General features: G+C 39.9%; 1 protein-coding gene across 1 annotated transcript in view; it reads left to right on the forward strand.

Annotated features, from left to right (window-relative positions):
* MXRA5 (matrix remodeling associated 5) overlaps positions 1-19,535 on the forward strand; it is a 31,388-nt gene extending 11,853 nt beyond the window's left edge. Inside the window, exons 4-8 of the mRNA XM_054008354.1 lie at positions 3,602-3,731; positions 3,966-4,356; positions 7,478-12,586; positions 13,507-14,407; positions 16,836-19,535. Of these exons, the coding sequence (XP_053864329.1) occupies positions 3,602-3,731; positions 3,966-4,356; positions 7,478-12,586; positions 13,507-14,407; positions 16,836-18,744 (8,440 nt within the window). The 3' untranslated portion in view covers positions 18,745-19,535. The remainder of the gene's footprint in view (positions 1-3,601; positions 3,732-3,965; positions 4,357-7,477; positions 12,587-13,506; positions 14,408-16,835) is intronic.
* The last annotated feature ends 3,276 nt before the right edge of the window (positions 19,536-22,811 follow it).

Consider the following 22,811-nt stretch of genomic DNA (forward strand, 5'->3'; position numbering starts at 1 on the left):
GAGGGTTCCTATGCATAAAGAAAATCCTCTGGGAGACATTTAAGTCAGAGTTATGACTGTTTGCGCTACTGAAGCAGCCCAAATTAGTCAGAGTACCAGAGAATCATGTTATTTGTTTCCTAAACTGCTTACTGAATTGTGAACGAGGTACGCAAATCAGCTAAAGGGTTCTAATTTTTCTGAGGGCTGAATTATTCCCTGCAAACAGGATTCTTTACGTATGTCTTTCCACCATGTATAGGAGCTCATACAATGGACCACATTCACGTACAGGGTTTGGTTGTTTTGTGCTGCTCTGGTGAAGCAAAGTAATCATAAACCCAACTGAACCTGATGATTTAGAGGGGTTTACTATGGTTTGGCATTGTCAGTTTGACACCCATGAATCTGACTAAATATTTTTTTTAATGAATTACGATCCTGATTCTGCACCTGTTATGTTGGGTTTATGACATTGTACCTCTGAATTACAATGGTGTAAAAATTACATAAGGGATTGGAGAATCAGACCCATTAACTCCATTTATACGGGTGTGCCTGTCTCCCTCCAAACAGAATACTTATTTTAGTTTCTGCTTGCTGTTCTTTCCATCTGATGGCTTGTATTCAGTTAGAATAGAAAAAGGTCAGCCACATATATTTCACCTCTGAATTATAGTATTCTCACACTAGCTACGGAGCGAAAATTATCTCATAATCTTACTCAGTTTCACTGCATTCAACAAGAATAATATAAATCAAGTCTAGTTGTGCAGACATAAAAGATTTCTTTTCTTGGGAGTTCTCAATGTCACTAATGGCAAGTTTCCTTGCTCGCAGTAAAGGCAAGGAGGATTTGGTAGAATTTCTGCAGTTACAGTCACAGCGACACTGAAGGTTGAAATGTTGCTGGGGACCCCTTAATGAACTTCCTAGCCTAAACTCCTTATATCATCCATAATCTATAGTAACTTCCTTCTCTCCAGCCTTCCTGATTATTTCTCCCTCTTCAAACTGCCCAAATATCCTGCAAATAAACATTTTTCCCACCACTCTTACTACATCACCCCCTATTTCTACTGCTTCCCTCCACCGCCTCTCTCTCTCACTCACTCACTCACTCTCACACACACTTCTGCATCGACTCTGAACACCTAATCCTTATTTTCAAGGTGCCACACGAGTTTGACTCAACCTATATCTCACCTTTGCCTCTACCTACTCCCTACAATGTGATTTGTGCTCTGTCAACTCTTCTCACTTTGATACTTTTCCTTTTTTCACTCATGCCTTTCTGCCTTTTTCCTATGCCCAGAATGACTTTCCGATTTAACTGTCAGTGTGAGGTATTGTGGGATGGCTTCTGAAAGGCAGCAGCAGTCAATGTAAACAACACAGTGTCTACACTGACACTGTGTCAACCTAACTACATCGACCCAAGCATTTCGCCTCTTGAGGAGATGGAGTTATTCAATTGGTATAGTAGGTGAGTTACATATGTGTCGGAGGTACATTTTAGTTTAGACTAATCTATAGTGTAGACCAGGCCTTATTCTCAAATGCAATTGTCTGGACTTTCAAGATGCATGCACAACATATGGTCCCAATCTCTGTATTTGTTCAATTCTCATCCCTTTCCTTCTTACTTCTCAGTATTTCCTATGTTTGTCCAATTTAGATTTTAAGTTCTCCAGAGCAGGGATCATGTCTTTTTATTTCTATAAACTTCCATGTAAAACCCTGGTGCTAGACAAATATTTAATAATAATAATAATATGATCCATCTTCTCATTGTAATGGCATTTTCTATTAAAAACTGTTAAAGGCACACTGAGCTAAATTTTTCATCATTGGCCTCGAAATTGAGCTTGCAGACAGTGCACCCATTAAAACAGTGAATTGAATATGCAGAGTCCATATGTACAAGCACAAAATAGTTAAGTATATGTGCAAAAGGGTACTCGAGTATACAAATATACATTTGTGTAAGCAGTTATTTGTTTCATGCCCACCGAATGTGTTTCTCTTGCATTATTAGCTATTTGTGCACACACTTTTTGTGGGCAAAACTCAGACACTCCTGGCTGAAAATTTGGCCCTTTAGATCAAGAATACATTTTTCAAAAGCACTTATGTGACTTATGGGGCCCAAGATCCATTTTTCAAAAGTGTTTTAGGTACTTGAATCATATTTTTAATCTGGACATTGATTTCAGTGGCAGTTAGGCAACTCAATTTCTTTAGGTGCTTTTGAAAATCCCACATGGGCACCTATCTGCATCTTTAGGCACCTAAACACCTTTAAAAGTTGAACCCTAATTCACTGTTGAAAATGGGACATTATAATCTATGTAGTCATTTTTGAAAACGCTAACCCAGCAGATGAGTTTTTCTTATAAAAGTGACGTATTTAATGGTAGCATTACAATGGTCTTTGCTATGCTATAAAGTTAGCTTTTCATTAGTGCAAATAATGTTTGTGCTAGGGAGTAAAGTTTATGTATGTTTGCTGTTGCATTTGTTTTCAGACTTGAAATTTTTCTTCATAAGTATCATTAAAACAATAGATTTAGGAAGAAAATATTATTTTCCAAATGGAAATGGATGATTTTGAAATCAAGAAATAGAAGGTACAAAACATATAATTAATTTGCCCCCTATAAAAGGTCTAAAAATGTCTTTTAAAAAAGCATGAAATCTTTAGCAAATTCATCAAAACCATACATCTCAGTATCTAAATGTATCTCCTCCATGCTCCTGATATTCTGCTTTTCCTGAAAAATAATGCATTACAGCATTAGAAAGCATGAAAAATCCAATTTTAAAACTTGGGTGCCTAATTTAGAGTTCCTGGTGCTCAGGTCAGCACTGGATATTCCTGCATTTGGCATTTGTGTGCCCAAATGCAGAACTGGGCATCCTAATTTAAGGCACCCACGTTGGCAAATGGAACCTTACGTGTCAGTTCAAAAAGCTGAAATGAGTTGTTTTCAAATAGCAAATTCTGTCTCCCTTACTTCTCAAAAGAAAGCTCAAATAATTTTGCAACTGGAAGATGAGTATCTGGATTTTATGTCAGTAGTTAAATATCCAGTAGCACGTGGTAACAGTAGGGCAAGCAGTTGAGCTAGTAACTGTGGTTTTTCAATTCAGGAACTGCTTGGCAAATGTTTATTTTCAAACAGTCCTCTTCACAAAGCTTCATTTGTTTATTGTTAGTTGCTTTGTTGGCAATCCTGCTATTGGCAATACTGCGGTAGTTTGCCAGTCTCCATACCGTCATAGGCTGGCAACATGCCATTAACTTATACCATTCCTATAATGAGAATTCCATGGAAAAATATACTAACTGACTTCTCTTAGAATTTAAACTCCCATTTGCTTTTACTTTAAATTATGGCTAAACTAGCACAAATTGAATTAAAAAAACATAATGTAAATATGGGCTAAGTATACTTGGCCTTATAAAAATGTTTACTGAAACATTTGGTCCTTTAACTGCATATTTTAGGATGCATCCAATGTTTCCTAGAAAGTCAGGTTCTGTTAATTTAGCCTTAGCAATCCATGAGAGTCTGTCATGCATGAAATATAACTGAATGTGTTGTGTTTTTTCCCCCAGGTTTAATAGCATACAGTCCATATCTGAAAACTCATTTTCAGGACTTACAAAACTGGAATTGCTCATGATTCATGGAAATGACATCCAAAATATACCCAATGGGGCTTTAAAAGATCTCATGTCTCTACAGGTAATACTAAGGTGTTTCTAAATATAATAAATTACAAGTTATACAATGATAAAAGACTGAAATAAGTAGGTTTCTTTAATGCTTCGTTTATTGTCCAATAGGTTATCCATTTTTGTTCCAAATATATTGAAAACTTTTGAATTACAATAATATCATGATTAATAATGTCCATTAATGGCTGATGTTATTCTGTTACTCTGCTCTCTGTTTCACTATTAGGTATTTCTTTTTTAGGTATTCAAAATTAGCTACAACAAGCTGAAAGTTCTAACAGGCCAAACTTTCCAAGGACTTTCAAGCTTAATGAGATTGCACATGGACCACAACAGAATTGAATTCATCCACCCAAATGCTTTTAATGGGTTAACTTCTCTGAGATTGCTCCATTTGGAAGGAAACTTACTCCAGCAGCTTCATCCCAATGCATTTTCAACATTTACATTCTTGGATTATTTCAGACTGTCAACAGTAAAACACCTCTATCTGTCTGAAAATATCATTAGGACACTGCCTGTAGGGATGTTTCAAGGAATGCCACTCCTGGAGAATCTTTACCTTCATGGGAATCCCTGGTCCTGTGACTGCAGCTTGAAATGGCTCCTGGAATGGGATAAAAAGTCTGGAGGTGAGAAAAGATCAATGATTATTCTATTCATTATAGTGACAACATTCCAGTAATATGCCCTTCTTCTGCTGGGCACATGAAAGAGAATTGGTTATTCTCTTGGCTGTACTGCTTATATATTGTGAATTCCTAAGGACTGCTCTATTTTTTCCACTATCTCGCAAACAAGAAACATTCCAAAAAGTAATGTGATGGAGAAATAATTTTGAATCTCAGGCAAAAAATCTGTTTATACATGAGGGAATCATGGTCACAACTGAGTTAAAAAGCATGATTTCTGAAAATTGTAATTGGAATAAAAAGGTGGTAGAGCACACTATTAATAGAGAAATAAGATCTATCCATGGTGCAGGAGCCAAGGAGCTGGCTTTGTTGCAACGAATTCAGCTGCAGTTAACAAAGAGGAAATTAAAGGCCATTTCCGAGAATGGATTGGGAGGACAGTCACTCCCAGGCAAACCTCATCTCAGGGAAGAAGAAAAGAAGACCAGAAGTTGGAAGTCTTATGAGGAGGATCAAGAAGGTTGCAGCACTGGGAAGGGTCAGCTAGGTTAGGGACTCACATAAGTGTGGGATTGGGGTTATACCAACATGAAAAAGAACAGGTAGAGGACTCATAGGAGACTGTAAGAGTTGCTGTAGCTGACTGGGCATCAAGAAGGGACTGTTTTTCTCAGGAAGGTTGATGCAATGGAAGAGGTTTGGGCAGGGTTAGTGACAAGGTGTGAGGGTTGCTTTCACTGAGGTGAATCAAAAGATTTATAGCACTTGGGAGTGGGTTGAGCAGATGTAATCAATCATAGCAGATTCTGGTGGCATAGATTTCCTCATATAGTGTGTAGCTTGTAGCACTTTGTTGGGGGTCACATTGTTACAGATCTTTGTGTTGTAGAACTTTATTATTTTGGACTTGTGAGGGTGGGATACCTAACAGGACTAAAATGATTTTAAGCATTTATCTTTAGTTTTGTATTTAGATAGTTTGCCTTCTAATAGTCTAATAGATAAATTGTCCTTAACACACAGTAGATGTGTCAAATTATTTTAAATTGTCCCATTTCACCTGATAGATATTAGCTTTCCTCTGCACATGCACTAATTTAGGCTCAACCACTGTGTTAAGCACTCTTTTCTTACACAGTAATAGTTTGCCACAATTTTTATTCGATTAGTTTTGTTTTCTAAACCAGCATGCTAGTGTTGGGAATTACTTTTGGATGTAGTAAGAAAGTTATTCTTGTGATTGTCAAATAGATGTAACTTTTATGTTTAGTTATTTTTATACAAATCTTTCACTGACTTCATTAGAAGTTCTGTACATGCCAGGATATGGGCATAAATATTGTTAAAATGGTCATTTGAGATTTGAGGGTGCTTCCTTTTTGTGGGGCAACAACTAACACTGGGCTGAATAAACTCTGGGGCTGAAGGGGCTTTATTTGTTTTTAAAATATCATAATTAATAGTCTAGTTTAATTTGAATGGGAAGTGGGGGAGAGCTTTACATAAAAGGGCTGTCAAAATGACAAACAATACATTGTTTAAATAAAAAAAGTTTTAAAACTCTCTTGCCCCTTCCTTCCTTCATCCTATTGTCATCCTTTATTTTCCTTCCTCATTTCACCCATTTCATTCACCCATCCCTGCTCCCTCACTAGAAGTCAGCATGACTCTTGTACCCAGAATAATTGCAATATATTCTGTTTACACTGAGTTTCCAAATGGAATTTTCAGGAAGCAGCTGGGATTCTACTAACCAAAATAATGTAAATACAAGTATATGTCTGAGGACAAGGGTCTTGCTAGCCTGTATGGAGGGAAGGAACCTGGCAAGCGATAGGATTTCTCTTTCATAACTTCAACAGCCCCATTTTCTTTTCTGTTTGGTATTTTTTCCCCTTTTTCTTCATGTAAATTGTGAAGATTGTTAGCTTCCAGTGAAGGAAGGGAAAAGCTGATAAAGCCATTTTTGCTGCTGGCAAATAGCTTGAAAGGACACAAAACAGTCAGAGCAAAGGGGTTATGGCAGATAGAGTAGAAAGGTTTGCATAAATACAGTATTATTATTGAGGAATAAGCATAAAATGTTTATGTAGAACACAAACCCCAAGCCCTCACAGTGTGGGGAACTGCATAAATTAAAAAAAGTGTTGTTTTCCCTCAATAATTATGTCTACTATTTTACTCTGCATCCCTGATTATTCCATTTCAGCCTAATTATAAATAATCTGCTGGAACATTTGATGAATGAAGAATATGTGCTACATTTCTCAAGCAAACTCTACAAATATTTTTTTTAAAAGTTTGCGACTAAAGACCTTTGCATGACTTGCAAAAAACATTTAAAACTTGTTTTAAATATGCCACCTGCAAACTTAATAAAGTTGCTGTAAACATGTAATAACCAAGTAACCATTCAACTATGTTAGACATTTTCCACAGTTTGGCCTTGACTGTTGGTAACAGTCACATAAATCACAATGATAATGTTGAAAGCTTAGTGTACGCATGCTACAGATGTTCACCATATCCATTGGTATGCTCCCATTTTTGTCATCAATTTACAAGAGAAAAGAATCTACATAATATTGGAGACATGAAACTCCAAACTTTACAAAATCTTGTTTTTCAAATTGTTGTTGTTCGATAGACTTAAGTAAATAAGTACTTAGGCACAGCTTATCTGCTCTGCTTAAGCAAATGCCCATTTGCTTGTGTGAAAAAGTGTGCATGTTCTTTTTGTGGGCACAGCACAAACACAGACTTGAAAAATTGACTTGTGCTATATAGGTAACATTTTAAAAAGTGGCCTTAGATTCCTCGATAACTGGGTGTCCAACTCGAGAGATGGGAGTCTGATTTTCAGAGGCTTGGAACATTCAAACTTATCATTAAAATCAACGAGAGCCATGGTTGCTCAGCTACTTTGAAAATCAGGCTCTTTGTTGCATCAAGCTGAAAATCTAGAAACTAAGGCACCCAAAATCAGTGGCCACTTTGGAAAATTTGGCTGAAGATATGTGTATTATTACAACATTCATTTAGCTCTCTAAAAAATGCTAGAATTCTATGTCAGAATTCTGTGTTGGTCTCTAGAATGTATCTTTTTTTTTTCTTCTAGGTGTATTAAAGTGCAAGAAGGATAAAGCTTATGAAGGAGGTCAACTCTGCCCTAAGTGCACCAGCCCCAAACAACTGCAGAAACAAGATATTCAAAACTTGAAAGATCTTTCCTGTAAGAAACCTATTATACAATCCCAATTGAAACAGAACAACAGCATTGATGAGGAGGAAGATAGGGACAGTTATGAACTTCCTATGGAGGCGTTTCAGCTATCTCCATGGAACATTACTCTTAATATGACTGATGAGCATGGGAACATAGTGAACTTAAACTGTGAAATCAAGAAACCAACAGACTCTGACAAAATTCAATGGAACCAAATCAATCCTCAGGAAATTGATATCAATGCTACAGTTTCACTCGATTTTGAATGCCCAATGAAACGAGAAAACTATGAAAAATTATGGAAACTTATAGCTTATTACAGCGAAGTGCCTGTTAAATTACAAAGAGAACTTATGCTCAGCAAAGAGTCTAAAATAAGTTATGAGTACCGGCAAGATTCAGATGATGATGCCCTTTATTATACGGGTGTCAAAGCTCAAATACTTGCAGAACCTGCCTGGGTTATGCAACCACTGATAAACATTCAATTAAATAGACACCAGAGCACAGGGAAAAAAGTGGTGCTGTCTTTTTTTACCCAGTTTTCTCAAACAATTCAGATGAAAGACATAAGGCAGCACAGACAAAGCTGGGTGATGATAGAGCAACCTCAGAACTCAAAGACAGCCCAGAGTGTTATTGAAGGCTCAGACTGTCAGCTGAGATGCAATGTGAGAGCATCAGAGAGTCCTGTCATCCAGTGGGTGTTGCCAGATGGGAGTAAGCTGATAGCTCCATTTAATCAGAAACACAGTAGGTTTTCCATCCTCAGCAGCGGCCAGTTAATGATCAAAAAAGTGGGTTACACTGATTCTGGTTTGTACCACTGTGTTGCCCAGGTGAGAGATGATGCAGACAGAATGGCTTACAGAGTTTTAGTGCAGCCTCCAGTCATTCAGCCCACTGACTCTGATGTAATGAGGGTTGAAAAAAATGTAGGGGACCCAATAGTTTTGCCCTGCAGTGCAATTGCCATACCAGATGCACAGCTGAGCTGGATCCTTCCGAACAGCCATGTGCTTAATGATTTGTCAAACTCATCCAAAGGGTACGTGTCTCACAACGGCACATTGTTAATTCCAAAGAGTCATGTCAGTGACAGCGGGTATTACAGGTGTGTGGCTGTCAATCAGCAGGGATCAGATCAGTTTGCTGTTAGGGTATCAGTAAATAAGATGGTATCTGACAGATCATCCAAAAGGATAAAAATGAGGAAGCGTCCAGGTTTGAAAACCTCCGGAAAAAGAAGAGGGGGGGTGATAGAAGATGAAGGGGGATCAGGAGTGGAAGTCCCAGCTGAGTCCCAGCACAAAAAGAACCATCTGAAGGACCGTGAAGCATCCATTAAACAAAAGAATGACCTCATTCCTGAGGTTCAGGTTAAAAAAAACAAGAAAGGCAGGAGAAAAATGAAGTTATGGAAAGGTACAGATAGAACCCAGGACAGCAATGTTGCTGAAGGCCGTAGGGTATTTGAATCTCGAAGAAGAATAAATATGTCAAACAAAAAGATTAATCCACAACACTGGGCTGACATTTTGGCAAAGGTCCGTGGGAAAAATCTTCCTAAAACAACAGCAGCAGCAAGCCCTTCTTTAATGACTACATTGCCGTCACTCATGCAGAAAGCCACTACCACTCCTTCTCCTATGGCCAGTCCCCCCCAGAAGCCTTCTCTAGAGAATGCAGCCAATGGAGAAGAGTCTTCTGCAGATGTATCACACTTGGGTGAGGACAAGATCTTCTCAGTCACTGTTTCCCCCACGGTTATAGCACAAGATTTTAGCCCAGATCAAACAACTTCTGCTCAACCCACATTAATGAGCACAGAAACTGAGCCCTCCATAGAACGCCAGTCTTTAGGAACACCTGGAAGTATATACACTGTAGAACCATCCTTTGTGTGGTCTACGTACCTTACTCCAATCTCTCCAACTTTACACTCACATCACTCATATGATCAGCAGCATGGTGATGTAAAGACTGATTATTCACCAGTAGCAGAAGAAAGCATTAACACTGTCACTGAAGATCCCCTAGATGAACAAACAAACACCTTGCCCAATATTCAAAGCAGTTTTCACACAGTGGAAAATGCAGCTACATCAACACTGGAATCTTCCGCTTCCGCTTCTGCTGAGCTACCAGGGCATGCTACTGTCCTTGCAGAACCTCAGACTGTTATAAATCTCCCTACCACCTTGGAGACAGATGTACAGCACAATGAAGTAGATGCGGATTCCATAAATTCCTCACCTTCTTATCACCAGGGTGATAAGATCAGCTATATAGATTTAATAGCCACTACTACTATTTCTTCTTCTGCTTCTCCATTTAAGGATTTTGTTACTAGAGAGAGCAATGTCGTAAAGCATCAGCACAGGGAGGTACCTACAGATCAGACTAAAATTACGGACATTGACTTAAGCACAATGTTTCAAGTTTTCACATCAGTTAATGAGACAAACAAGGATATAGAGACTCAGATAAGAGTGTCTAGTAGCATCTATGGGAGCTCTGAAGGAGCTGCACATGAAGATATGCCTGTTCCAAAATCAGACTCCACATTCACTCTGGCAAGTACCATTGCTCCTCTTAAAAAAACAGAATCAGTAACAACTGCTGTTTCATTTGGCAACCTGACCACTATGGCCGAGGTTACAACTCCCTCTAGAAAGACTACTACCTCTAACACACTGCTTACCCAGCATCCCAGAAGAAGACCTTATGGGAGAAGGAGATTAAGACCAAACAGATTTCGACAAAGACCAAAACCTATTCCTTCTCCTGCTTTTACCACAGAGGAGATGCTTGTTATTCAAAAAACACCTAAAATAGAAGGTGCTACTAGAAGTTCTCCTGGATCTGTTGTTGAGGGTGATTGTAAAACTGATGCTAAAATACAAATTAAGAAACATAATCATTTAGAGATGATTTCTTCATTGGTTACAGAGGCAAATGTATTAGAGAGGTTGACCAAAGTCAGAGACACAGAGGCAGCTTTTTCACTTAGGCCTACTGCTTCTTTACCTGAAACAAAACATTCAATGCTTTCTAATGCTGGTGAAACCCAGGTACTTCCTGTGACTACAGCTATCACAACTGCATCATCATATGGTGGACTTAACACAGCCTCTGTTACAGAGTTACATTTGTCCCAAGAACCAGATCAGCGGACAACCGCAACGTACCATACACTAGTTAATGTGTCTGAAGAAAATGTCATTAAAACAAGTTATGAAGTTACAGATGGTAAGGCACAAAAAACAAGCAGTTCAGTCTCCACTGAGTACATTAATAGCCTGCTTAGCCCTGGTTATTCAGTGACTCCAGAATTTCGAGAAGATTCCATTCCTCTTGGATCAAAAGTTGGAGAGAATGGAATCAACTCAAGAGTATCTCAGCCAATACCTCCCACTGTGCTGCACTCAAGTGCTCTTGTTGGCACAGTGGAAAGTTTTAAGAACCTGTCAATTTCAGATGAACTTCAGAAGCCTTCAAAATCTTTAAAAACAGCTACAGTAACCACACCACTTCAGCAAACAGAAATTGTGACTGTATCCTTTCCCTTCAGCACAACAAGACCTCAACCTTTCACACCTACAGAAACCAAGAAACCAATTATTGTTCCTGTACAAACTTGGACAAAAACAGTATCGTCTTCCTGGGACAAGAAGGAAACCAACTCTCATGCATTTGATCATGATCAAATTGCTATATACACAACTGAAAAACCTGAATCTCCAGTTGCAACCATTGACTTTGTTCCATTTACAAAACCTGGTGCTCCTCCCCCATCAGTTTCAAGCACTTTACATTTGTCTATTCATTCTTCTACCAAGCAAAATACCACATTCAATCAAGTAAGATTTCCAGCGACCAAAGGAGATGAAATTGATGGTACAACAATCACACACAGCACAAGACAAAACGTATTTTCCACATCTTATTCAAACCAAAACAGGATTAAAGCACAACACAAACAAGAGCCATTTAAAGAGACATTTGGTCTTATTAGGTCTAACAATAGTTTATTGTTAAATCCAAACTTTCCCCATCAGTCAGCTGGAATGGTACCGATCTTTAACCAGCAACCGGCTGTAGCACCTCCAAAGTATATTCCAGTGAGGGGGACAAAGAGACCACCATATCTCATAATACAAGGATCGTTTCATCATTTTATAACTCACCAGCCCCTCCACTATACCAACAAACCAGAGATAACAGCATATGCTGCACACACAACACAGGACAGAAAAACCTATGCTCCTCAAACAGAGCCAACCACTACAACGACAGCCACTCCATTATACAGACCTATCCCACTTGCTCCAGGTAGATTTGGCAATCAGGGACAAAACAGATACAATGTTCACTCCAGAGTTTTTGGCAATAACTATATTCCCGATAACAGAGGCACAGCTGGGAGACTATCGAGTCAAGGAATCCCATATTACCCCAACCCTGGAATCTCCTTTGTCTTTAATAGAACCAGAACATTTTCACACTTAGGAGTGAATCCTAAACCAGTGATGCCTAGTCCACTTCCTCCAGTAAATACAAATGAGAAGAAAGCCATCCAAGTCTCATCTGCTGGGATTACAATGCAAGGCACTGTTCTAAAGGCCACAGTTGTTCCAGTAGCTCCATTGTTCCACAACTCAAGTACCACACCACCAGCCACAACTACTTTGAAGAGCACTCTTCCATCATTCATCTCTCAAAGCATCAGACCTCAAATATCCTCTAACATTCAGTCCTTCAGAAGTGTACTTTATAATAATCAAAAAGTCCCATCTGTGCCTAAACTGGGAGGAATTATGCCAAATAATTCAAGTGTAATTCAACCTTCAACTAACTTCAGGGCACATGGTGAAAGACCTAAAATTACCACGAAAGGTCCTCAGAGCTTATCCATCCTTGCTGAAACAGATGCGGTTATCCCATGTGATGTAGTAGGAGAACCCAAGCCCTTTGTTACTTGGACAAAAGTCTCCACAGGTAAGTTAGTTAAACATTTGATCTGCCATATAGCTGTAAAAGGGGACACATACAGTAACTTCCATATTAAAACAAATACAGTAGTATTGTACAGTAATGATCCAAAACACTATATAACACTTTTATCCATGTTAATAGTTTGGACCACTAGGATATTTTAGTCTTTTTTAAGGCTACCCATTTCTGCACATGGATATGAGAAAAACCTCCACTTTCTGCTACTCTGAAATAAAAATGACTTTTAGGTCCTTTCCTAAAAGATACTCTAAGGGCCTGATCCAAAATCAATGCTTCATTGCCCTTTGGATCAGTCTGTGAATGCACTATAATTTTTAACATTAAAAGTAACCCCCACTAAAAAATGTAAAACGCAGGAGGAGGAGGGAAATGTATCAAAAGAAAACACTTTGTCTTTAAGAGATCCGGGCATCCAAGTGTGCATGTTCTCCTAGACTGGAATTTATGCTAGAGGAGCCTAGGGGAACTGATTAGTTAGGAGAGTGCTTCAGAGTTCTTTATGTTATATGTCTAGGTATATCAGTAAAATGTTCCTGGAAATCATGTAAGAGGTTAATTGACCCCCCCAAAGCATTAAGAGTATATTGTACTCTGAGAACCTTTTCCCACTGTTTTTAAGTCTTGGACTTTTTGGATGATTAGTTTGGACAACAAAAACTCCAGGGCCAAATTCTTAAGCTAAAGCCACAGGAGTATATCAGAAGGCATATATCAGATTTTGCCCATATATATCATTCTTAACTGGGGAGTCTGTTCTCCCCATTCATCTTCACTCCTAGATTCTACTTCATTATTGTTAATATGCAGTAAAGAGAGACGTTTCTATAAATGTCTTTCAGTGCAATGTTATCTGTCTTAAGAACAAACTCTCCAATTTTCTTTCTTTCGTCCTATCCTCCCAGGAGCTCTGATGACAGCAAACACAAGGATACAACGGTTTGAAGTCTTGAAAAATGGCACATTCATTATCCGAAATGTTCAACTCCAGGACCGTGGGCAGTACTTGTGCACTGCTCAGAACCTGCATGGTGTCGATAAAATGATTGTCCTGTTGACAGTGACAGCCCAGCAGCCCAAAATGCTAGTTTCCCGCTACAGAGATGCCACTATTTATTTTGGAGACACGGTAGCAATGGAATGCCAGGCCAATGGGATCCCAAGCCCACATATTTCGTGGATTTTACCTGACAGGAAGATATTGCAGACAGTAACCACCACTGAGAGCAGGATAATGCTCTATGAAAATAGAACTTTGTCTATCAAGGAGGTGACGTTTTCAGACCGAGGAGTGTACAAGTGCATAGCTAGCAACACTGCAGGAGCAGACAGCATAGCCGTGAGGCTTCACATTGCGGCGTTACCCCCAATGATCCATCAGGAAAAACAGGAGAATATTTCCTTGCCCTTTGGTCACAACATTCACATTCACTGTACTGCCAAAGCAGCACCCCTCCCTAGCATCCGCTGGGTGCTCTTTGATGGCACCCAGATCCGACCCTCCCAATTTGTCAATGGGAATTTATTTGTCTTCCCCAATGGAACCCTTTACATACGGAACGTCTCCCCCAAGGACAGTGGGAGCTATGAGTGCATCGCAGCTAACATGGTGGGGGCAGCCAGGAGAACAGTTCTGCTCTATGTGAAGAAGCAGTCGTCAAATGCCAAGATCACTTGGAGCTCTCCGCAGAGAACAGATGTAACCTATGGCAGTACCCTGCATCTGGACTGCAGTGCTTCTGGGGATCCCTGGCCCCGGATATTATGGAGGCTGCCTTCAAAAAGGATGATTGATTCTCTGCATAGGTAGATTGCTATTCATTGTGGCCTGCTTAAATTATTCTTCCAATGAGGCTGATGCAAAGCCCATTGAAATAAAGAGGAGTATTGTTATTGACTTGATTTGACAGGAGAAGAGTACAAAGCAAAAGCTATTTTAAAATAATGACACTAATAAAATGGAAAAAAAAATCCAATTTAAATCTATTACAGTCACACTGCCAGGGTAGTAAAGAATCAGGCAGTAAAAGATTTATGATTAGGGCCCTATCAAATTCATGGCCATGCAAAACACATTATGGACCGTGAAATCTGGTCTCCCTCCATGAAATTTGGTCTTTTGTTTGCTTTTACCTTATACCAGGGATTGGCAATCTTTGGCATGTGGCCCCTCAGGGAAATCTGCTGGCGGGCCGGGACGGTTTATTTATCTGCAGCATCTGCGGGTTTGGCCGATCGCAGCTCCCACTAGGCACGTTTCACCGTTCCAGGCCAATGGAGGCTGTGGGAAGCAACAGCCAGCACATCCCTCGGCCTGCGCCACTTCCCCACAGCCTCCATTGGCCTATTACAGGTTCAGGAAAAACTAAGAAGGACATTAAATCTAGGTACATCTTTACAAAGCTGGTAATTTTTCCTGGTATTGAAAATACTGTATATGGTGTAATGATAGGGTTAAAAATCACTGAAAATGTCTAGTTTGGTACACATGAAGATGTATAGGCCTAGCTGAGCACCCATAACTTCGGTCAAACTCAAAAGGAGCCGTGGATGCTCAGAACTTCTGTAAATCAGTTAATTTATATCATTACACTAATTCTTATGCTTGCACCAATACCTAGGTCTAGCTGGAAAAGAAGTATGTCATTTAAAATTTGGGAGGGGGGTTGGAAGTTATTTTCATTTTGCTATGGAACAAAAATGAGACCTTTTGAATTTTTTTGGCAAAAAAAATAGAAGAGAAACCCACCCCAGAATAGCCAGTACCCAGTGTTTGGAGCACTAACTTGGGAAGGGGGAGATTCTGGTTTGAGTCCCTGCTCCAAATCAGGTAGTACAGGAACATCTCAGGCAAGTGTCCTAACCACCAGCCTATAGAGTCTGTCTCTCTTACTCTCCTTTCCCCCTGTTGGAGCCTTTCCACTTTGTATGAATAAATAACTATTCATTGAACCAGAGAGAGAGAGAATGACTGTATGGAGGACACTCACATGGCAGACCCATTTCAAGCCCTGGGTGTGAATCAGGGAGAAGAGATTACATGGAGGGAGGTGTATACACTTACTTCATTTTCCTGTTATGCTCTGTCTTCTCTCCGCCCACCCCCCCAATCAGATGAGCCCATTCTACTGTGAGCCATTATATTTTGTCTATTTGACCCATTAGACAGAAATGACCTTAGCACAATTTCAGTGCTGAAGAAATACTTCCTACAATTCTTTATTTAAATAAGTACAGTCATCCTAGCATTAATAATGGCTTGTAACTAGACCTGTGCAAATTCAACTCTACTTAGGTTCTATAAGAGAAATCTCTCTCTAATGCCCATGAAATAAAATCACACTACCACTATCATAATCAGTCTCACAATTTGCAATAAATACCACTGATATGTTTTCCCCAAAACATAAATTTCCCACACAGATATGTAAAATGCCACTCAATCATTCATTGAGGTCCATAGACAGAGTGATAAGAGATATTTTGCGATCAACATGCTTGCTGCCTGATAATGCCAGATTATTTGCCAACAGCATTCCTGATTAATGAACAAGTTCATCATGGTTTATTTCATGATGACATATTTATTATTTGGGCAGGCTGTGAGTATTATCCACAATACATTTTTATACCTTTTAGCTATAGCAACAAAATGGCATTTTGTATAGTTTGTGTAACAATAATTCTCTCCTTACCTTAGCCATCAAGAGATCCATTATAAGGTGATTAATTTTGTGTACAAATATATGACTCTGTTAAAAATTTACTCCTTGAAATTGTTCTGAAAGTCTAAAAAGGTTGTATGGGAATCCGGAGGAAGTAACACATTTTGTTTCATAATTGACTTGAGTATAGCGTTCCATTCTTCCCATAGTTAGGGTATGTAGATGCATGTATATATAAATTAATGTTTAGTTTTACCATGTCTGAATATTACAGAGTATGGTAGATGCACTCTACATTAAAAGAGTAATAGAATAAATCAAAAATCCTTAACTCGGTAGATGGGTAAATTTAAGTTCAGAGAAGAATTGTTCAGTTGCAACTGAGCAGAATTATTTTTGTATTTTCTTTCTGGTGAAAAAATGGTTAAAATTTCTAGTACATTCTAATTACCTAGCTGTAGCAACACTGCAATTTTTAATGGGGTTTTCTGTGAGTTACAGTAAATAATAAAATAATGAAAACTGATTTTGCAGCTCATATTGCATTCTCTTTTCTTTCCCCAAATTAGCTTGGAGACCAGAATCAAGGTGTTTGGCAATGGGACTTTGGTTGTCCATGCAGTCACAGATAAGGATGCAGGAGACTATCTGTGTATGGCCCGCAATAAGATCGGAGATGACTATGTAGTTCTCAAAGTGAACGTGATGATGAGACCTGCCAAAATAGAACACAAGAATGAGAATAACCACAAGGTTATGTATGGTGGGGACTTGAAAGTCGACTGTGTAGCCACTGGTCTGCCAAACCCTGAGATCTCCTGGGGCCTCCCTGATGGCAGCATGATAAACACCTTCATGCAGTCAGACGACAGTGGAAACCGAGCAAAGAGATACGTGGTCTTTAACAATGGGACACTGTATTTCAATGATGTGGGGCTGAGAGAGGAAGGGGACTACACCTGTTATGCTGAGAACCAAATTGGGAAGGATGAGATGAGAATACGGGTCAAAGTGGTGGCTGAGCCTGCAACTATCAGAAACAAAACGTACTCTGTTATTAATGTACCCTATGGAGACGTGGTCACTGTGGCTTGCGAAGCCAAAGGCGAGCCCACCCCCAGAGTGATATGGCTCTCTCCAACCAACAGGCCCATTCCTCTCCTGTCTGACAAATATCAAGTGTATGGGGATGGCACCCTCCTCATCCAAAAGGCCCAGAGATCTGACAGCGGCAATTATACTTGTGTGGTGCGGAACAGTGCTGGGGAAGACAGGAAAATAGTCTGGATCCAAGTCAATGTTCAGCCTCCTAGAATCAATGGGCATCCCAACCCAATCACATCTGTGAGAGAGACAGCCATGAGGGAGAGCCAGAAACTTATTGACTGTAAAGCTGAAGGCATCCCAGCTCCACGGATCTTATGGGCTTTCCCAGAAGGAGTGATCCTGCCTTCTCCCTACTATGGGAACAGAATTACTGTGCACCGCAATGGCACCCTGGACATCAGGGGGGTGAGGCAGACAGACTCAGTGCAGCTAGTGTGCATCGGGCGGAATGAAGGGGGAGAGGCTAGGCTGATTGTGCAGCTCCTGGTCACAGATCATTTGGAGAAACCCACCTTCAGGGACCCGGTCAATGAAAGGATCACTGCCACGGCTGGGCACAGTATCAATCTGAACTGCTCAGTGCACGGGAACCCTGAGCCCAGCACATCTTGGATCCTTCCCAATGGCACTGAGCTGCTGAGCGGCAGCCACTTGCAGAGATTCTACCACAAGAGGGATGGGAAATTGCACATCAGTGGTCTCTCTGCAGTGGATGCTGGGACTTATCGCTGCACGGCCAGGAACCCAGGTGGCTATGCGGAGAGGGTGGTCTTCCTGAAGGTGGGTCTCAAGCCAGAAATCAGCAACCAGTACAACAACCTGGTAAGCATCATCAATGGAGAGACTTTGCAGCTCCACTGCGTCACCCAGCCGAACCATCGGGCACACATTTCCTGGACACTGCCCAATGGGATGGTACTAGATGGCCCTCAATCCATAGGTCGCTTCTCTCTCCTAGAGAATGGCTCGCTCACTGTGCGCAATGCTTCTGTATTTGACAGGGGCACCTACCTGTGCAAGGCAGTGACAGAGTATGGCACCTCGATTATGAATGTCCCAGTCATAGTGATAGCCTATCCACCCCGGATCACCAGTGAGCCAGCACCAGTCATCTACGCCAGGCCTGGCAATGCAGTTAAGCTGAACTGCATGGCCATTGGGATTCCAAAAGCAGAAATAACATGGGAGCTCCCAGACAAATCACATCTGACAACAGGAGCTCAGTCCCGTCTGTATGGAAACAAATTCCTTCACCCTCAGGGGTCGTTAATCATCCAGCAATCTACACAAAGGGATGCAGGCTTCTACAAATGCACTGCTAAAAATATACTGGGCAGCGATTCAAAAACAACTTATATTCACATATTCTAAAGTTCAAACAAACCCCTTTGACTAGACACAACTGCCCAGTCACTGCCAAGCAAGTGCAGCAGGAAAGTACTGTTTGTAAGCAAAGCCAGGGATACAGAGGGCGCAAAAGTGGGATTTTAATTCTCATTTTCATGAGCAGTACATCACTGCTTTCATAATGACCATGATCCTGCAGCAGAAAGAGGCAACAAAAATACTTAAATGAGGGGGCTAACACAATTGTTTACATGATGTAATGTAATTTCTCATGGCATTCCATAGCACCTGAGACCTAATGTACTGTACACATACCTGTTGATATTCCAAAGCTATGCCTTGGCTTAACTAGCACTTTAAAAATACCAAAGAAGTATTAACTGTAATAAGTGAGCTACAGTGATAAAAGTGCTTTATTATTTTGTAGGAAAGACATCCGTTTTTTTATCCCCTGCAGTGCATTTCATAACCTAGCCTTATAGAATATGATTACTAACCTTTCTATTAATTCTTCTATCTGCTCTTCCAGTTCAAAGATTAATTTAGCAAATAAGAGTGATCTATTTCTAATCAAGGACATTCAGACACTAGTTACTGTAATGAATGAACCTTTTCCAGCCAGTAAGGATGCTCCAGTTGAATTCAATTATTATATATTTTATATATATTTTTAAACCAGACTATGAGACTAGAAAGAACAACAGTGATTTGTCTCATTTTATAAATTATTGGTCTTTACAAGACTCTGATACGTTACTGTATTTTATAATGGTAAGGTCAGTATACTGTACATTTTATAATAAAAAGTATTTTCCAACCAACTTTTTTTCATGTTTTCATGGTAATTCAGACAAATGCTAGCTGAAAACAACATAATTAATGAAGTAAAATGAGTAACTATAACAGATTGTTAGACAAAATCTTCATCCTACCGAATATCATTTCTGAAACCTGGCCAGCAACCTCCCATGCGCCCCATCATGGCCGAGGGTCAAGCTATAGGCAGCCTGCCTCACTTTCCCCTCCTGGACTGTTCAAATAAAACTTCCCTTTAAGCTTTGTCTTGGTCAAAACTACCCCTCCTTGGGGACTAGGTTTATTAATGTAAAATAAAACTGCAGATTAAACTCAATCTCTAAAGTCCATTTCTAAAACCACGCAGCACAAGGTTTCTCTTCCTCCGCCCAGGCCTTCCTGCCTGAGGCCTTTGCATTCTCTCCTCTGCTTGGACAGGATCTCTTTCAGGCCCCCCTGCCTGAGGCAACTCCCCTGGTCTTAGGGTCTTCCCTGCAGGAGCCTTTCATCTCTCTCTGCAGGCTCTGCCACAGCTTCCTGAGCCAACCCCTTCACTGCAGCCACCTGCTGCCCTTTATAGGGAATTACCTGATTTAACCCCGGAGTCCTTCATTCTGTAATCAGGATTGGCTAGCATCAGACCTACACCCATTAAGGGGTGAGCTGTCCTGCTACAGTTTTCTAACAGCTAACATGGAATTCCTGCTCCATATCTTTTAGATATGTTTTCATGTTCAAAGTCTTTTGCTCAGAATCAAATATGGGATTATTTAATAGTGTGATGTTCCCATTTGATTTGTCCAGATTTTGAATACCACAACCACGATTAGACTAGCAAGTAAAACATTGACTCTGAGTTAGGAATGGAAGGATAATCCATACCAGGTCATCAGCTATGATTTTTGATTTCCTAAGGGCAGATTTGGAGAAATTCAGTGAATTTAGTTACTGAAATCAACTGAATTGAAGAGCTCAAGAGCTTAAATATGGAGGAGGCTTGGAATTTCTTCAAATCAATTATACAAAAACAATCTGAAATTTGCATCCCAAGCAAGGGAATAAAATTGTAAGGAAAGGTCCCAGACCAACTGGATGAATAATTACCTCCAAAAGATTATTAGGAGTTAACAAAGATCCTATAGGGAATGGAAAAAGGGGTTGATTAACAAAGAAAGTAACATCGTGGAGGTTAGACAATGTAGGAATAAAGTGAGAATTGCTAAAAGTCAAGATGAATTAGCTCTTGCCAAGCAATTTAAATAAATAATGAGGATTTTTAGTTATATAATTAAAAATGAATGAGGAAGGATGAAGTTGGGTCGCTATGCAGTGTGGATTGGAAGGACATTAAAGGTAAGCTAGGTATGGCCCAGAAATGGAATGAATCCTTTTCATTGGTTTTCAATAAGGATGATAATATGAAACATGGGCATGAAGGCAATACGGTTGTTAGAAATGAGTGTCGGATATGGACATTGCCACATTTGAGGTGGAAGACAAATGTAAAGAGCTAAATGTACTCAAATTGGGGAAGTGGAAGGAGATTTCCATCCCAGATTACTGAAAGAACTGGGAAATGAGATTACTAGTCCTTTAGCAAGGAATTTTAATAACTCTGTCTATTCAGGAGTAATAACATATGACTGGAGAATAGTTAACATTGTACCTATCTTTAAGAAAGCACAGGGGGAGGGGGAGAAGTGATCGGAGTAATTATAGACCTGATAGTCTCACTTCAGTGGTATTAGAACAAATTGTGAAAGAAAGAATAATTAACTTCATGAGGTAAATGGTAAAGGGGGTGTAATGCAATAGGGTTTACCAAAGGTTAGACTGTGCCAGAGTAATCTGATTTTTTTCTTTGAGAAAATAACTGATATTTTTAGATAAGGGAAGTGCAGTTATTTAATCTACTTGGACTTCAGCAAAGCATTTGATACAGTACCGCATGGAAAATTATTAGTTAAATTAGGGAGGACGGGGATCAGTACAAGAAATGTAAGGCAGATAAGGAACTGACTAAAAGGGAGAAGGCAACAGGTTCTGCTGAAAGATGAATTATTGGACTGGAGGAAAGTTAACAGTGGATCAGTCTTGGGACTAGTCTTAGTCAATATTTTTATTAATGACCTTGGCACAAAAAGTAGGAGTGTGCCAATGACATTTGCTGATGATACAATGTTGAAATGCATCATCAACATGGAGGGGGATTGGAATATTATGCAGGAAGATATGGATGAACTTGAAGTCTGGAGTAATAGAAATGGGATGAAATTGAATAGTACAAAGTGCAAGGTCATGTATGTAGAGTCTAATAATAAGAATTTATTCTACAAGCTGGGAACTTATCAGTTGGAAGCAACAGAAGAGGGCAGAGACCTGGGTGTGTGGACTATTCACACAATGACTAGGAGCCACCAATATTACACAGTTGTGAAAAAGGCAAATATGATCCTAGAATGTATCAGGTAAGGCATTTCCAGTAGAGGTAGTGAAGTATGAATGTCATTGTACTAGGTATTGGTAAGATCTCATTTGGAATATTGTGTACAATTCTGGTCACCTATGTTGAAGAAAGATGAATTAAAACTGGAAAAGATGCAGAGAAGCACTACTATGATGATCAGGGGAATGGAGGGCCTATTTTATGAAAGGAGATTGGAAGAGATTGGCTTGTTCAATCTAGCAAAAAGATGGCTGAGAGGGGATATACATAAATACTTTAGGGGGGTAAATACCAGGGATGGTGAAGAGCTATTTAAGTTAAAGGACAAAGTTTGCACAAGAACAAATGGATAAAAACTGTCTATGAACAAATTCAGTCTGGAAATTAGAAGGTTTCAAGCCATCAGAGGGGCGAGGTTCTGGAACAGTCTCCAAATAGGTGGTGTGAGAGAAAATAAATTAATTTTGAGAGATATGGACATTTTTATGATAGTGAATGCATGATGGGGTTGTTTGTGATGGTGGGGGGCAAGAGTCAACAACCCTGGCACTCATTTCCAATTTATGTCTTATGTTCCTAAACATTCATGGTTTCAGCTGGCCATCAGGGATTTCTTTCCTCGCACCCTAAATGTACTCTGGGTTTGGTTTGGTCTGTGTTATCTCCTTACACTGAATTATCAGGAATGGCCACAGCTGGAGATAGGGCATTGGGTGGGATGGGCCAGAGCTCTGAGGTAGCACCAAGCATTTTCTCTCTCTTAGGTGCTTGGCTGGCTGGTTCTTGCTCTCATGCTCAGGGTCTAACTGATTGCCACATATGGGGTTGGGAAGGAATTTTTCCCCATGTC

The sequence above is a fragment of the Malaclemys terrapin genome, chromosome 1 (genome assembly GCF_027887155.1).
Source record: "Malaclemys terrapin pileata isolate rMalTer1 chromosome 1, rMalTer1.hap1, whole genome shotgun sequence".
NCBI classification, from domain to species: domain Eukaryota; kingdom Metazoa; phylum Chordata; order Testudines; family Emydidae; genus Malaclemys; species Malaclemys terrapin.